Source organism: Archocentrus centrarchus, chromosome 13 (assembly GCF_007364275.1).
Source record: "Archocentrus centrarchus isolate MPI-CPG fArcCen1 chromosome 13, fArcCen1, whole genome shotgun sequence".
Classification (NCBI taxonomy): Eukaryota; Metazoa; Chordata; class Actinopteri; order Cichliformes; family Cichlidae; genus Archocentrus; species Archocentrus centrarchus.
The window spans coordinates 10,937,168-10,949,642 of NC_044358.1; the positions used below are offsets into that span (position 1 = coordinate 10,937,168).

The 12,475-nt window shown below is 41.7% G+C and overlaps 1 protein-coding gene across 1 annotated transcript; it reads right to left on the minus strand.

Annotated features, from left to right (window-relative positions):
* Nucleotides 1-4,534: 4,534 nt before the first annotated feature.
* LOC115790125 (olfactory receptor 140-like) lies at nucleotides 4,535-5,482 on the minus strand. The gene has a single exon (XM_030743795.1). It carries the CDS (start codon nucleotides 5,480-5,482, stop codon nucleotides 4,535-4,537), a length of 948 nt encoding a protein of 315 aa, XP_030599655.1.
* Between the last annotated feature and the right edge of the window lie 6,993 nt (nucleotides 5,483-12,475).

Consider the following 12,475-nt stretch of genomic DNA (forward strand, 5'->3'; position numbering starts at 1 on the left):
AACTGAAACAGGAAGTTAACAGCAGCCAAGAACAGAACTCAGAAAACTAAACCAAGAAGCCTCAGGATATAAACAATGAAACCAACCAGGAATTAGCAGAGAAAGACAACAATTCAAAACTGCAAAAACACAAGACACTAAGAATCAAACCTTAACAATAGAAATAGAAATGAAAGTCCTAAAATTAAAAACGCTGGGTCATAAATCCAGGACCATGATGATAAGAGCCAAGCAAAATACACTGCTCAAAGAAAACAAAGGGAACACTCAAATAACACATCCTAGATCTGAATGAATGAAATATTCTCATTAAATACTTTGTTCTGTACAAAGTTGAATGTGCTGACAACAATATCACAAAAATTATCAATGGGAATCAAATTTATTAACAAATGGAGGCCTGGATTTGGAGTCACACACAAAATCAAAGTGGAAAAACACACTACAGGCTGATCCAACTTTGACGTAATGTCCTTAAAACAAGTCAAAATGAGGCTCAGCATTGTGTGTGGCCTCCACGTGCCTGTATGACCTCCCTACAACGCCTGGGCATGCTCCTGATGAGGTGGCGGATGGTCTCCTGAGGGATCTCCTCCCAGACCTGGACTAAAGCATCCTCCAACTCCTGGACAGTCTGTGGTGCAACGTGACGTTGGTGGATGGAGCGGGACATGATGTCCCAGATGTGCTCAATGGGATTCAGGTCTGGGGAGCGGGCGGGCCAGTCCATAGCTTCAATGCCTTCATCTTGCAGGAACTGCTGACACACTCCAGCCACATGAGGTCTAGCATTGTCCTGCATTAGGAGGAACCCAGGGCCAACCGCACCAGCATATGGTCTCACAAGGGGTCTGAGGATCTCATCTCGGTACCTTACGGCAGTCATGCTATCTCTGGCGAGCACATGGAGGGCTGTGCGGCCCTCCAAAGAAATGCCACCCCACACCATTACTGACCCACTGCCAAACCGGTCATGCTGAAGGATGTTGCAGGCAACAGATCGCTCTCCACGGCCACTTGTGTGGGTTGTAGACTCCGTCTCATGCTACCACGAGTGTGAAAGCACCACCAACATTCAAAAGTGACCAAAACATCAGCCAGAAAGCCTAGGTACTGAGAAGTGGTCTGTGGTCCCCACCTGCAGAACCACTCTTTTATTGAGTGTGTCTTGCTAATTGCCAATAATTTCCACCTGTTGTCTATTACATTTGCACAACAGCATGTGAAATTGATTGTCAATCAGTGTTGCTTCCTAAGTGGACAGTTTGATTTCACAGAAGTTTGATTTACTTGGAGTTATATCGCGTTGTTTAAGTGTTCCCTTTATTTTTTTGAGCAGTGTATATTAACTAGAAACACTGACGCTGACACAGGCCAACAGGTTGTTTTTGACAGATAAATACCATACTTAACTAGTGATACCTAAGTACGTTTGGAGCTGGTTACAAACAAAACGTATTGTAATTGCTCATTGAAACATATCTTTGTCTTTTTTCTTCCTCTAATCCCCCCCCCCGGCCCCAGAGGGACAGGTCCTTTCTATCACATTTCTTTTTTGTAGTTTCATCTACAACTGCCCATAACAGATGGACCATCAGGCCACCTGGAACACTGCCGATTCGTAGCCTGCCCAAACTAACTGAATTCAGGCTGACACCAGGGCTGGACTGGTAATCGGGCGTACCGGGCCGAACGTCCTCAGGGCCGATGCTGTTGGATTTTTTTTTTTTCAGAGACCGGCCCACAATTTAGAAGGGGCGGCCCATTGGCCCATCTTCAATATAGACAGTGGATGGAACCAATCAGGATACAGGATGAAAGCGGCTCCACCCTTTCTCTGCGTGACGCCCTGTAACTCCCGCTAGTAGTTTAAGCGTTGAGCACGTGTGTTAAAGGAGAGGCTGGAGAAACCGAAGCGGCAGAAAGGGGGTGTGGAGAAGTTACGTGAAGAGTGTCGTAGATGCTACAAAATGTGTAAAAATCACAGACATGTTCGCTGCTGCAGCCTCCACGTCCTCTGTAACAGCAATGCTCCAGCAACAGCAGGCTGTAGGCAGAGGCGGCATATGCGGCCCTGACCACCAGGGGGCCCCCAAGCTCATCCACATTTTGGTTTGTTTTAATTTTTTACAAATGCCAATTTCCTAAAAGAAAGAAGAGACTATTCTAACTGTCCAGATGTGTACACTTGTAACAACACTAATTTAATGAGTAGGCTACACTCTAATATTTCTGTCTCAGACTGATGCTGAAAAGCTAATTCATGCATTTATTACTTCTAGGCTGGACTATTGTAATTCATTATTATCAGGCTGTCCCAAAAGCTCCCTGAAAAGCCTTCAGCTGATCCAAAATGCTGCAGCTAGAGTACTGACAGGGACTAGAAAGAGAGAGCAGATTTCTCCCATATTGGCTTCTCTTCATTGGCTCATAGTACCATATCACCCCAACAGAGCACTTCGCTCTCAGACTGCTGGCTTACTTGTGGTTCCTCGGATACATAAGAGTAGAATGGGAGGCAGAGCCTTCAGCTTTCAGGCCAGCTCCCAGCTTGGATTCAGGAAACAGACACCCTCTCTATTTTTAAGATTGGGATGACTTGGGTTTTCTCTGTAATTATTGTAGGGTCTTTACCTTGCTTTGGGCCCCTTCAAGGCTTGGGCCGGCTCTGCTGTAGGTGAAGACAGCAGCAGCGAACATGGAGAGGAGCAGCCAGAGATGCAGGCACTTTAATCTGATAAAATAGCAAATGATCAAGGCCGAGAAGTGTTGGATGAGCAGCATGTGTCCATTTAAGGCTCCATCATAGCATTTTAGGTATTTAGGTTAAAGGTGTGTTGAAAGGCTGCAAAGTAGTTTGAATTTGTAGCCTCTATGCTGGTTAAGCAGGTTTTAAAAAGCATTCAAACAGGTGAAATAACAGATTTTAAAAAAGCGAAATGATACATAAAAACTCTGCAATTTAAGCATTACTAAAATAAGTGTAAAAAAAAGTATAAAAGTATTATTAGCAAAAGGTATGCTCACATTGAATAAGAGTAAGCATAGGCGTAGGAACCGGGGGGGACGTGTCCCCCCCAATATTGGAGACAGGCGCGTTTGTCCCACCTCAGAGTATTTACGGATCTGTCAGGTTTCCAATATGTGTCCCCCCCAGTAGTAAACTCATTCCTACACCCTTGAGAGTAAGACAGTGTCAAATGCTTTCAAGACATAGTTGCGGGACGGTCTAAGTCAAAAATGCCAGGGCCGATTTTTTGTCCCAGTTCAGCCCTGGCTGAACTGGGACTGAACTGGAAAACAAAAGGCTGGACTGGAAGTCCAGCCTTTTGTTTTCACTCTAGCCAATAAGGCTGAGTTTTGAATATTTTACCTCTGCCTTACGTATCATGCACTGGGGTCCTCTTCCTGCCTGCCACAGCCGTGCCATGACATCAAATCAATAAATCCCGAAAGCCTTCAGTGAAAACTCACAAGCTTTGAAATTTAGATTCAACCAAGCATGATGGATTATACTAACTAAATATGAAGTTGATCCCATGAAAACCACGCAGAGGGGTTAAACAAGTACGACACCTGGAAATCCCAAAAATTGCCCAAAGAATTCAAAATGGTGAACTTCATGATGGGTGTAGGGCAAGAGGATTTTTTTTTTTTTTTTTTTTACATCTTAAAATGTTACATATGTGTACTAAATTTCATGTATGCAAAACACAGTGGTGGAGCTAATCGTTTACAACAGTATAGGTGGTGCTACAGAGCCATTTTGGAACTCCTGTCAGGAAACCTGATGCGTGTGCAAAATTTCATGAGTTTTTGAGCATGTTAAGCCCCAGAAAAGGCAAATAATTCACGAAAAGAAATAGAAAAATGGCTCAATTACAAAAGGGCCTTGGCACGATTCGTGCTCAGGCCTCATGGTGAGATAAAACAGACTTAGGTCAAGACCAGAACCTGTTGGTGTCCTAAAACAAATTTATCTATGGGTTTTACACCTGCTCCCCCTTCCAACTGAACATTTCTGACAAGTATAAATAAAAAAAAACTGCTTTAGTTTGTCTTTTTATATGTCTCATATTGATATTATTAAATTATTAATAAAATAAAATGAACTGATTAAGATTTAACATTTTTGGTTTTCTTGTTGTTATACACATTTTATACTTAATTTTCCCTAATCCATATTTAGTGGGTTTGTCAGTGAGAGTGAGTAAAATGCTGCAAATTTTTTAAGTAGATGTAAAATGTCATGAACAGTGTAAACAAAGCTAAAAATATTTGTTTAGTAGCAGATGTCCATTGTATTTCTCTTTTTTGTCAATTGAAAAGATATTTGATTTAAAACAGTTTACATGTAAACTGCTTTAAGACTCCTGTGTTGCATTATATTGCATAAAATTCCAGATGTTTTAATGAATAATTATAAAATATATTCTGTTCTAAATACATTATCATTCAGTTTACTGACAGGGAGATATTTTCATATTTTTATTGATTTAACAACATGTATTTTAAACTGTACATTTCAAGTAACTTAAGCTTTACTGCACCTACATGAAATTTTAGAACAGAGCACATGTTCATAAATATTTCTTATTTTTGACATTTGTATTCCGTACATGATCGGATTCAAAACTGGTTGCATCAGGAGAAAATACAGAGACATGAAGATTTGCAGTGCGCTGGGTAAGCTGGTCGTATCAAATCTGCTCTGAAATATTTCAAAGCAGCAACCAAAGGAAAAATTCAAGAGCGACACAACCTGAGGTGTGCAGGTACTGACACTTTTTTGTCTCGCCTCTTTGGAGCCAGAAAAACACACTTTCAGGATTCTCATGTAAGAGAACAGGACTGGGAAAAGAGGAACAACAAGAGAGAGAAAAATACCAAAAATCCCATAAATATTATTCAAATTTGTGTCAGAACATGCCAACTTAACAACTGGATAATTCTGACAATACAAACTGTTTAAAACATTTCCACATGGGGTCAGACGCAGGTTTAAGTATAAATTAATAATAAATTTCCCTAAACCGTACAACCATACCACAGTAATAAGAACAGCTGTATTATTAGATGTCATTTGTGTTTTATAATGTAGAGGAGAACAAATAGCAAGATATCTGTCATAAGACATGACGGCTAAGTTTAAAAACTCTACACTTCCATATGTGTGCAAACAGAAAATCTGCAGGAAGCACAGAGGAGCAGAAACAGTGTGAACATCAGAGAGGATCTGAATCAGGAGGAATGGAAACAGCCCTGTACTACCATACAGCTCATTTACAAACAGGCTGCACAGAAACATGTACATAGGTTCATGTAAGCTTCTGTTCACACAGATAACCACAATCAGTGACGTGTTTAGAAAAACTATAACAAAGTAAAGCAAAGCCGTTAATGTGAAATAGAAATATTGTAACTTTCCAACATTCAAATAAGCTCCAAGAATGAAATAAGAGAAACTTGTTAAATTAGACATTACTGTTTGTTTTTTGTGACAAAACAGAGTCAGGATGGAAATATTAAAAAGTCTGTGTCATTGAATTACATTCAAATAAGAAATATTAAAGATTATCATATTGGAAAAAACAACATCACATTACATTATTTGTTTAGTGTTGAACTTTTACCTTACGCTGCTTCACAGAACAAGGAAAATCTAAATGAATATGATGACATGCAGTGCAAACATACAACTCCCTCATTGATTTGACCTCCTACACCCTCCTCCCACTATGACATGCAGCACCACCACCTGTTTTATATCTTTTCAGGCTGGTCCTACGTCATTAGTATTAGCAGCACCAAGGCCAGTCACAAAAGGTTTCATTGTTGACATCCCTACTATACATGACTGTAAATAAGTAGAAGTAAGTTTAAGTTAGAAACATTGTTTTGTGGGTGCTGGTTTAGCTCCCTGGGCTGATCAGGTCACTCATGTGATCCAGAGGTCTGAAGGTTTCCTTTTTTTTTTTTTTTTTGTTTCTCAGCGTTTTTGTCTTCTTACAATAAGGGATAAAATACCAAATAAACTTTTATTAATCTAGTCACCTCCTCACAAATAAAAGGTGACAAAAAATGATCCAAAAAACTGATGATTTCTACTCATTTTCATAATTAAAAAAAGAAAAACCCAAAACAACACAAAAGTGTAAAGGTCTTCCAAGGGTGCTCAGTCCTAGGGAAGGGATCAGATTAAGGCTTTTCACAGACACCAATTAAACAATTAAATCACATTGCCTGCTAAAGGGAAACTGGGCCTCTAGATCTGAGATGGGAGCTTAAAGGAGCATCTGATCATCTGACGCCAGAACCTTGTGAGTCCCACCAGCATGAAACAAGTGGCATAAAGTTGTTGGTGGACTCACCAAATGTAGGGCTAGACCAGGGGTCAGCAACCTGTAATCCGGAAAGAGCCATTTGAACCCGGTTTCCATGGAAAACACAACAGCGAGAGCCACAAATACTAGCGGAAGCCGGTAGCAGCTACCGCGAGTGACGGATATATTGAGAAACGAAAATAAATAAATAGATAAATAAAATGATTTTATTTTAATATTTCAAGATCACAATAATGTTCAAATTTAAAACTACAACAAAAACCAAACTGACAAAAATAAAATGCACTTCAATTGGATACCTATAATTTACTTCCGCGAGCCACACAGAGCCGCAGATTAAGCCTGGATGGGCCACATGCAGCTCTGGAGCCGCGGGTTGCCGACCCCTGGGTAGGCATTCAGGTGGGGTAAGGTATGGACTTTTAATATGGGAAACACTGTGATTTTAGCATCTTGGCCCTTATCACAAACTGATCCTAGGACTGTGGAATGTTAGGGTGCAGATAGAATAGGGTGTTAATATCAGAACCTACTAGATTCATCTGATATTCAGTACACAGTTGTGGAGGCCCAACAATTATTGTCAAGCTGAATGCCATCTGGATCCAACTGAGATTCTGATTTGCAAGTTATTTGAATTTAACATGGGAAACTCCATTTAACTCATATTTTTGGCCATATCTCAGCTGCAAAAAGAGATCATTGCTTGAAGTAAAACAGCTATCACTACTGTCCATGCACATGTTACATTTGATCAGGATATGATCTGGGTATGGGAATATATAACACAACTTCTGACTATCAGTCCGATCATTCAATTCCACCAGTATCGCTCACGCAGCAAATTGTGTATTTTCTAATTATAAGAGAGAAGGCTTTTGGAAAAAAAAAAACAAAAACAAAAAAAAAACCAATGACCATGGAGTGAAAATTATTTTAGTTTAGTTTGTTTCAACCTTTGAAAATTATGGACAAAAAAGGACCTGTGTGTTATTTCTATGACTCTGTCACAAACAGTGGAAACTGATGGTGTGGAACATGGCGGTTTGTATTGTAGACCCTACAATAATACACTCAAAACGATCCCCTGTGAGCAAGCATTTGGCAACAGTGGGAAGGAAAATCTGCAAAGGAAATGGAGGAAAAACAGGAAGAAACCTCCAGCAGAACCAGGCTCAGGGAGGGGCAGCCATCTGCCACGACCGGTTGGGGCTGAGGGGAGGGAGACGGGTCATGCTGCAGAAGAGAGCCAGAGATTAATATCAATTAATGATTAAACACAAAGTGAAGTATAAGCAAAGTCAATAAGGTGAATGAAAAGAAACAGTGCATTATGGGAACCCCCCAGCAGCCTAGGCTTATAGCGGCATAACTAAAGGAGGGTTCAGGGTCAACTGATCCAGCCCTAACTATAAGGTTTATCATAAGGGAAAGTTTTAAGCCTACTCTTAAAAATAGAAAGAGTGTCTGTCTCCTGAATCCAAGCTGGGAGCTGGTTCCACAGAAGAGGGGCCTGAAAGCTGAAGGCTCTGCCTCCCATTCTACTCTTAAGTATCCTAGGAACCACAAGTAAGCCAGCAGTCTGAGAGAGAAGTGAATCAAGAATGCCTTTATTAGTCCCACAAATGGGGAAATTGCAGTTAACAGAACATCCATCCAAAACAAGCATAAACATAACACAGACAGGGGGGGGACAGATGTCTGAGGTCATGCAACCGTTTCTCAATGGCGCTACCTTTAGCAGAAAGACAGAAAGAGATACACTGGGATAGTTAGGTTCAAAAAATCATCTCATACTGTGTTCATAAAGAACACCTTACGAGGTTCCAAAAAACACCTCAGCAAAAGCATATTGCACATATAAAGCTGGGATAGCAGTATGGTGGGTAGGGTCAGGGTCAGGAGGGGACGCAGACGGGGACGAGAGGGTGGGGGCATTGTGGAGCCCAGATGCCAGCTCCTAGCCAAAACAGTTCGCTGATAGTGATGGAAGTTCATCAGCCGCCTTGGTACACCAGATCCAGCTTCACAAATCACAGAGAGGGCTGAGGGGGAGAGCAGCCGTCACACATAGCTCTGGAGAGATATGATTGCCAGCCCAAGGCCGGCTAGGGAGCCGAATTCTGATAATGCAGATGTTGTTTTGGAACAGACTGCTTGTTTTTTTCCCAACAGCCTTCAGTCTCACTGGGAAACCATTCAATAAATCCAATAATCCAAATTCATTAGTTACCGTCCTCACTGAGCAGAACCGTACCTTATCTCCAGATCGAACCCCTCTCACCTGCTACTCCCCAAGTCTACGGCTCAGGTTCATCAGGCTTTGAGTCTGAGTCTGTACGGTTCTGGTCAGCCCATCCACCTGGGTCGGCAGTCTCTGCAGATGTCGAACTGCCGTCCAGGTTTCCTTGATTTCTCGGTAAATCAGGTATCCTCCAAGCCCAAACAGAAAAGATACCGCTACCAGATAGCCAAATATGTAAGCGTCTTCCACGTCTTCCACCTCGAGGGCCGAGAAGCACACAGGTCTCCACGAGCTCCAAGAATCGATGACGTATCCAACTGGGTCTGTTCCACTCGGACACGCAGGCTACCCTTTCCCAGATCTCATAGTGGAAAAAATTCGATCAATGGTCGTGAAGGCCCAGTTTGCCAAATCCATATTGCTCTCAATCTTATTCTTATTTGAACAGTGTGCAAGAGACGCTCTCACAGCAAGCAGCAAGCAGGAAAGATAGGGAGGGCAGGGAGAGAGATAGAATGCGACCGTCCCCGTCAGAGGCTGGAGCAAGTACGGGACTATAAGGTCTTTGAGATAAGATGGGGCCTGATTATTCAAGACCTTGTATGTGAGGAGAAGGATTTTAAATTCTATTCTAGATTTAACAGGGAGCCAATGAAGAGAAGCCAATATGGGAGAAATCTGCTCTCTCTTTCTAGTCCCTGTCAGTACTCTAGCTGCAGCATTTTGGATCAGCTGAAGGCTTTTCAGGGAGCTTTTAGGACCACTGTGGCCAACTCCTCAGCAAGGAAAGTAGCTATTGGCAGTCCTAAAAGTCACCAGAAGTCGCTATATGATGTCATCACCTAATTTGCACAATTCGTTATTTGCATGTAGTTGCAATCAATGCTGTAGGAGAGAGGAATAACATCTTTGGAGAAACAAAAAGTGAAGAAAAAACACCCTAAATATGTTTAGAACTACTAGGGCTGGGGAATATGGACAAAAATAATATCTCGATATTTTTTACCTGAATGGTGATATACAAAATATATCTTGATATTTTTTTCTTCCCAAAGTTATAAACAAAAAGGCACCTCTGAGTCAAAGTTACATGTCCCAAATGTCACACAGACACTTTTGTTAACATTCAGCTGTAGATGTACAAGAAAACTGCTCAAAAATAAACCACTGGCACTGCATGAAAAGAGGCATATTCGTCCCCGTATACTGACGCGGGCGCTGGTAGTAAACGGCAGCTTTCGTCAGCATACGGGGCAGCGCATTTTCGTTCGCCTGAGACGGATATGGTCGTTTACGTACCACCAGAATCAGCGGGGGGTAAAGGTACGGGGGGAGCCGGCAGGCGTTGACTACTTTACATATGAATAGCAGCAATGCAAGCCGAAGCAGCGGCAACAGACCCACGTGGCTTCTCTGTCATTGGATGAAAAAAATGCCATCACAATTCAGCACTCACATGTGATTGGCTGGTAGATCTGTCCCCCATTGGCCTTTATAAAGACAGGCCTGGGTAAGCCCCTCCCTAATAAATAAAAACCCGGTAAGAAAAATTATTTTTAATTATTATTTCTGTCATATACCTTGTATGTTATGTTGTATTCATGCCATGCTAATAACCTCAACTAAAGGGAATTCAGTTAAGAGAAACAAATTGTGAGGCACAAGTTTGAATTTCTTTTTTTATTTACAAAGCAATATGCACATACATACACACATCATATAATCCATATATATATATATATGCCATCATATATATATATATATATATATATATATATATATATATATATATATATATATATATATATATATAAAGAAAACAAAAACATTATGACATATAATGCTTTGCTACTTCTGGGCCATGTGGTGGTGGCTTTCTCTCAGAGCATGGTCCAGCATACAAACACTTATGGTGCACAGTGTTGTATTTAGGGTGAGCTTCTAGTCTGTCTTGCAGTTTGGCTCAGAGGTCACTGAGCTCCTGGCTGGGGAAGCTTGGGGGTCTTAATCCAGCCTGGTACGCCCTCTGAGACGCCATCCTCCACATCCAACATGAGGTCAGTGGTGACACCATCCTAGAAGGCAACCTCCTTCACTGCCACGACACTCGCCCTCGCCTCCAGCAGCTGTTGACACAGAGCACACATTAAGTCATTATGAAACTATATGAAAAAACCAAAACTCACCAAAACTCACCTCTTAATATTACAATAAACAACCACAACAAAATAACAATTAACTGTGACATGTGTTGCTAAGTTTATGGAGGCTTGTGTATGTAATCACCTTAAACAAGAGGAGTAGTGTGAGAAATGAATGAAGAGGATGACACGCAGCTCTCGCTTTCACTCGTCTGTACTGAGTGAGGAAAGAAAGGCACGATTTTCCCTACTAGAGTCCTAAGGCATTACCAATGGATCAGTGCAAAATCAACTGAGGCAAAACACTTACTACTCAGCTCTACATTCCCAATGCATATTCTCCACAGCAACACAGTCAAAAAAACAATAAAATGATGTTATGAGGTACAAAGAACAAAATTATACAATTAAGAGAGGATTCAAATTTCTTATCCATCACACATTCGGCGAGTGGCAGGACCTGCAAAGGTTCAGGAAGAGGAGTGAGAGGAAGCAATCTCAGAGTCCAGAAAACATTGTTCAGTACCTGAATGCAACAAGGCCTGAAGAGAAAAAGAGTAATTATTTAAAAGGATTGTGACAGGTGGTATGCACAACTTGACTCGCCATCAGGACCCCTACTTCCACTGACAGGTCTTTTGGCCAGCGAGGACAGGACGAAGAAAATGACACGCACCCACTGCCAACCTCTGGTTCCACTCCTGTAGGAGACACCATGTCAGCAGGGTCGCAGGAGTGGATTGGTTGAACTGAGTTCTCCCTGAACCGGCCGGCTTTGGGCCTGCAACATTCATGAATACAATCATCTGGTTTAATGCACATGGACACCAACTGCTCAAGGAAAGAGGGTAGTTCTTTAGTTGCCAATTCAGCATGTACATATTCTGCCATACTGTGGAGAAAAGCACCCTGTAACACATTCTCCTAACACCCAGTCTCTTCCACCACAATCCAAAAATCAATTGCGTAATCTGACATGCTCCTCTTTCCCTGGTGAAGGCCAAATATGCAATGGGCACCAGCATCAAACTGTCTCCTTTAACAAATATGCACTTGATTTTATTTATGAATTCTGCGTAAGTGAGTTCATTGTTAGAATTGATCTTGTAATGATCTGCCTCCACCTGATACAGCTCAGGCCCTGTAGGGCTTGTCCATTGTGAAACATAGAATGTCAGGAAAGCCAGGCTGGTCCAGGTCTGATTATACAACCATACAAAACAACTTCCAGTTTTTCGTAGACATGCAATGTACCCTGCCCATCCCCCAAAGGTCACCCTGGCTAGAATCTACACACAGAAGAACTTTCCCATCTCTATATATACCTTAATATGCATACCCGCTCACACCCCAATATTCTTGGGTGTTATAATATTCTAATATAATATTCTAATGCAGATTCAGTCTCTGCAGTGACAACCTCTTCATTTCTCTTTTTGCACGGGGGTCCATCGTGCTGTGCATCTGAAGACATACCTAGAACACTGGGGTAATTTGCGAAGTCCTTGCCAACTGTCATGGTTGCTGATGGAAATCCATTGGATCAGTGCTGTGGGTTTTGACACTTCAGATAATAGCAAAGCCTCACTCATATATATGTTCCCAACCTAAAACACATCCCACTAGGAGGAGTCATAGCCATCAGGGGTAGCACTAATATGCACTCGCAAAGGTGCCTAGTCTGACAGGAAAGACATGTGTATATGCATGAGGACATAGATGCACAAGCACATATGGTGTTGGAG